At 37.0% G+C, this 4682-nt stretch overlaps 1 protein-coding gene across 1 annotated transcript; it reads left to right on the top strand.

Moving 5' to 3' along the window:
- Positions 1 to 792: 792 nt before the first annotated feature.
- On the top strand, positions 793 to 3468 carry LOC308701869 (uncharacterized protein). Its single transcript, XM_081384339.1, has 6 exons — positions 793 to 880; positions 1270 to 1587; positions 1684 to 2034; positions 2585 to 2644; positions 2790 to 2870; positions 2982 to 3468. The coding sequence occupies exons 1-6, from the start codon at positions 820 to 822 to the stop codon at positions 3035 to 3037; spliced, it is 927 nt and encodes a 308-aa protein (XP_081240465.1). The 5' UTR covers positions 793 to 819; the 3' UTR covers positions 3038 to 3468.
- Positions 3469 to 4682: the final 1214 nt, after the last annotated feature.

Raw genomic sequence — 4682 nt, 5'->3', positions numbered from 1 at the left:
AGATGGAGGCACACATTTTTAATTTCTTGTGATTTGAATCCGATTTTGACTGAATATCGATTAATTTCGATAAATATTAGGTACAAATACATGTTAATTTTTCTCAAGGAAAAAAATATATCTCACCTAATGCTGTAAATATAATGCCCTGTCAGCTTTTATTATTATTAAAGGTTAAAAATAACAACTCAAATTAAATATAATAGGGTTTTTATTATAATGTTATAATATTTTAATGATATATGTAAAAAATATGTTAAAAAAATAATACAAATAAATATGTAATATAGTGCTCATACTTAGCAAAATACTCCTCTAGCTAATTTGTCTAGCCAACTAGCGTGCTATGGTCATTAATGCTCCTGAGGTAAATGTACGTCACGTGTAGGTTATAGTGTTCTCCAGCTGTTATTGAGCTCTTCCACGGGTGAAAAACACTGACTGATCGATATTATGTATGAGGGATATACATTTCGGTAAGTTGTACTGTATCTTTCAACACACCTATTGTTCATTCGTGTTTATTTGCTATTAACTAGTAGTGAAGAGTAAGAGATGATCGGTTCAGGAGATACAGAGATCTGTCACGTCACATTTACAAGCGCCAAAACCGTATTTATTGTTGAATTTCGTGATAAAATGGACAGAATCTGAGAGCTGAGAGTGTGTTTCATATCAATAGTAACCTTGTCTGTCGGTGTCAGTCCTCTTTGCTTCATGATTTTGAGAGGAAGTTAATAACCACAGGAGGAGCTGATGATGTTTAAAGGAGGAGCTGTAACTATATATAATGAAGAGGAAGACTGACAGAAACAGAAAATGGCTGATAAGTGTGATCTGTGTCTGCTGGGACTGATCATTCTCTCTTCACTTCTCACTGGTAAAGAAATCTGTATTTTCTCTAAAGACATTTAGTGGAATTAGTCTGGAAAGAGTTCATTTGAACATGCTCAGTTTATTCTTGCACACATTCACGTTGTGATCTCAGAGTTGTGTATTGATACACACAGATCATACTGTATTATTCCTGATACTGGACATAGTGTCACTCAAACATCTGATGATGAAGAATTATCTTCATATTAAGAGTGTGTCAGTGATTTGAACAGCTCTCTGATAAAGACTAATAGTTTATTCTGGAGAGTGTGTTGTTTGCTTTAAGTCAGGAAAAATACTATGATTTAAAACTTCTGCTTTTTATGCTGGTGTGTTTTATGTTTCATTTATTAATATATATCATAATGATCACTGAGATATACTGTGTTTCAGGAACCAGTGGAGATGATGATGTGTACATCAGTTCTGGTGAAAATGTCCGTCTGTCCTGTAATAAAACTCTTTCTGACTGCAAATCAACTACATGGATCTACTATAAGAGATTCAGACAATCAGGGATAGTTGAACTGATTACTGGAGGAATAAAGAATAAAAACACAGAGAGACATGAGAGACTGAGTCTGGAGTCTGACTGCTCTCTGAACATCAAGAACGTCAAAAAAGAAGATTCTGGATTATACAGATGCAGACAATATGTGAATGGCAGACAACAAGGACCTGATGCTGATGTTTTGCTGCATGTTCTTCATGGTAAGGTTATGATTATGTGGTCAATTAAAAAGGGCAGATTCTCCCTTTAAACTCAGATGATGATTGAAGAGTCTGTGATTTGTGTCTTGTGTTCAGTTTCAGTGTCTCCATCATCATCATCATCTTCATCTTCATCTTCATCCTCACAGACTGAGATCAGTCCAGGCCGCTCTGTGACTCTCTCCTGTCAGTTGTATACTCTATTCTCCTGTGATTATTTGGTCAGTTCTTCGGGAGTTGAGCTGTTGTGGGTGAATCAGGCTGGTGTTAATCTGAAGACAGACTCCAGATATCAGATATTATCATCATCATCAGCAGCTCAATATCCCTGTTTCATCAGTCTGACTACAACACTACTGAATGAAGATGACAACAGAGAGTGGAGATGTCAGATTACTCTGGGAAATCAACTCTTGACCTCAGTCAGATACACTGTCAAGTATTCAGGTGAGAAAACTCTTTTCTGACAGATTTGTGAAAACTTCCACAGATTGGCTCTACTCTTTCTGATGGCTTCATACGTTTTGGAGTTGTAAAATATTAGTGGTCAAAGTCATAAACTGCATAACAATCCTTATAATTCCCAATATTGGCCTCCTACATGGGTCATACATGATATATTGCATAAATCAGACGAGTGTATTAAAGCCTAGTATGACCCATGTAGGAGGTCGGCTTTAGGAATTATAAGGCTTATGTCCTTCATTCAAGCTGAAGGTTTATTTGCAGAAGCTCAACTGTGTTTCACTCTCATATAAACCAGGAATAAATTATACAGTATCACAGTAATACAGTTATACAGTAATACAGTACAGTCTCTTCTCAACTACTGCCATTCTCCTCCTGACAGCTTGAGAGTGAAGTAAGAATATAATAGATGACAGACTCATGCACATATTCATCATTTCTGTGATGTGAAGCTCCAGTATTATGTGATGATGATGTTGTGTATATGTGGCATTATGTGTTGAACTGAACTAACAGACGTGATCCACAGATCCAGCTGATCCAGCATCAGAAACTAAAGTCTGTGTGAATGCTCTATCATTATACAGAGGTACTACACGTTCATTTATACTGACAGCTTTATAACATTAAACTATCAGTCAGTCTGTAAATGCTTCATCAATAACTGTTGATAGTTGAATACCCTTGACTTCAGTCATGTACAGTTTCTCTTCTTCCTCTCATGTTTCCTGCAGTGATTGTGAGTATTGTTGGGATCGCAGTGTTTGCTGCTCCTACTGTGATTCTTCTTCAGATCATCTGTGCAAGAAGAGCTGGTGAGTTTTGAGCCGCACACAATCTGATGATTCACACTCATCTGATCTGGAACAATCTGCAATCATGATAAAAACACATACGAGAGGTCAGTCAATGCTTTTATTTTGCAGGGAGGAAGGACTCGAAGCACCCAGAGGAAATAGAGATGCCGACAATATTAGAATAAAATACTGATGAGTTTAGAGCCAATCTGCAGCAATATTTACAATAGCAGAAACTTACAGAGGATTGTTCATTGTTTTATTTTCTTCTTCTCAGAAAACAGAGAAAAAACTCTGAGTACTTATAGTGACATAATCAAGTTTAGATTAAAATGTAAAATTTAAAAAGCCAGATTTATTTTCATTTATATGGATTTTATGGATATATTTGCCTACAGTGTTGAAAGTCATTCTCTTGCGCTTCATATGTAAACTGCTTTAAATATAATATTAATACAGTAATGGACAGACTCAGACTGTATAATCTCTCTCTGTTCTGTGTGATGGAGCTGATTTGAGGATTCTTGGATCTTGTCTGTTCATTCCTGTTTTTAGCATCTTTTTTCATTTTGAATGATTTGTATAATTTTCTTAATAAACCTCTGCAGTTGTGTTTAATAAGTCTCCTTTCCTGAGATGTTTGTTAGGAATATGTTAATTCCCCTTCATGAGCTGGTAATGTATCTGTAAGTCCACTGAAGCGAGTTGTAGTTGAGAAGCCGCTTCAATAACCGAGAGCTAGATATTGGGTCTTAAACACCTCACGACACCCTGAAGGACCCACTGAGAGGTCAGACTTGAAGCACTGTTCCTGAGATGCTCTTCTTGGTGGTTAACTGTAAGCAGCAGACAGATCCAGCAAGAGGAGAACTGAGGATTCGGAGGCTCCTCTTGCCAGTCTCAGAGCTTCAATAACCGAGAGCAGGGCCGTCTCAGTTTAGTGGCGCTTCTGAAGCCAGACTGGTTGTTGTCCAGGAGGATGTTCTGTGTGAGAAATGGAGATAGTTGGTCGAAAACGACTCGTTCAAGTGTTTTAGCAAAGTGGTCCAGAAGTTCAGGGAGGCGGAAGTTAAATCAGTGGTGCTTGAGAAATACATCCCAGATCTTCCAGAGCATTTGTAGTGTTGATAAAGGAGTCTGGATCTGATATATTTCTCAAGGCTGGAGAGAGTAAAGCAGAACGTTATAATCCATGTGTAGAAACTCCCTGAAGACAGTTAATATCTGCTTTACAGACGCTCATGTGCAAATACAGGTTTATTTTACCAAGCTGATGCTAATAATTACTTTACAATACTTTTAAAATCTGTTTTATAATTCAGGAGTCATGGATAGTGGAAACCTTTTCAGTAACAAACCAATTTTATCAGTAATAATTGCAAGATTTTACTTCTAGATTTTAATGGCATGCTGGAAACTGCTAAAATAAAGAAGTGAAACTAACAGTAATGCTAAGAATAGCCTGTAAGGGTGGATTTCCTGCAGGGGTTCAGTCTGCAAGACTGCCGAATGACTAAAGAAACGTTGTCAGCAAGATGGTAGAAAACTGCACATTTCTTGTCTATTCCACCCACTGCCACTTATACCAATGACGGAAATAAGCGCAGTTACAATAGCTTAATATTTGTGGGAGAGATTGCTGAAGAGAATGATGAATATCACATACTTTCAATCTAATAAAAAAGTCTTACATCAACACTTCTGTAATGAACACAGCACATTATCACAGCACCACTCAATTTAAAAAATATTCAATGCACTCATTAGTTTACTTTATCTGCCATTCCTTCCCAGTTCTTCTGCATGAAAGCTTCATTGCCTAAGAAAACA

This window comes from Scardinius erythrophthalmus (genome assembly GCF_964197995.2).
Source record: "Scardinius erythrophthalmus genome assembly, chromosome: 1".
Taxonomy (NCBI): Eukaryota; Metazoa; Chordata; class Actinopteri; order Cypriniformes; family Leuciscidae; genus Scardinius; species Scardinius erythrophthalmus.
The sequence above is the reverse complement of the archived record's forward strand: the minus strand, read 5'-3'. Positions and strand labels throughout refer to the sequence as shown.

Coding starts and splice junctions, on each gene's coding strand:
- LOC308701869 (XM_081384339.1), top strand. CDS start 820: ATGGCTGATAAGTGTGATCTGTGTCTGCTGGGACTGATCATTCTCTCT. Junction 1,588..1,683: donor TTTGCTGCATGTTCTTCATG/GTAAGGTTATGA, acceptor TCTTGTGTTCAG/TTTCAGTGTCTCCATCATCA. Junction 2,035..2,584: donor ATACACTGTCAAGTATTCAG/GTGAGAAAACTC, acceptor CGTGATCCACAG/ATCCAGCTGATCCAGCATCA.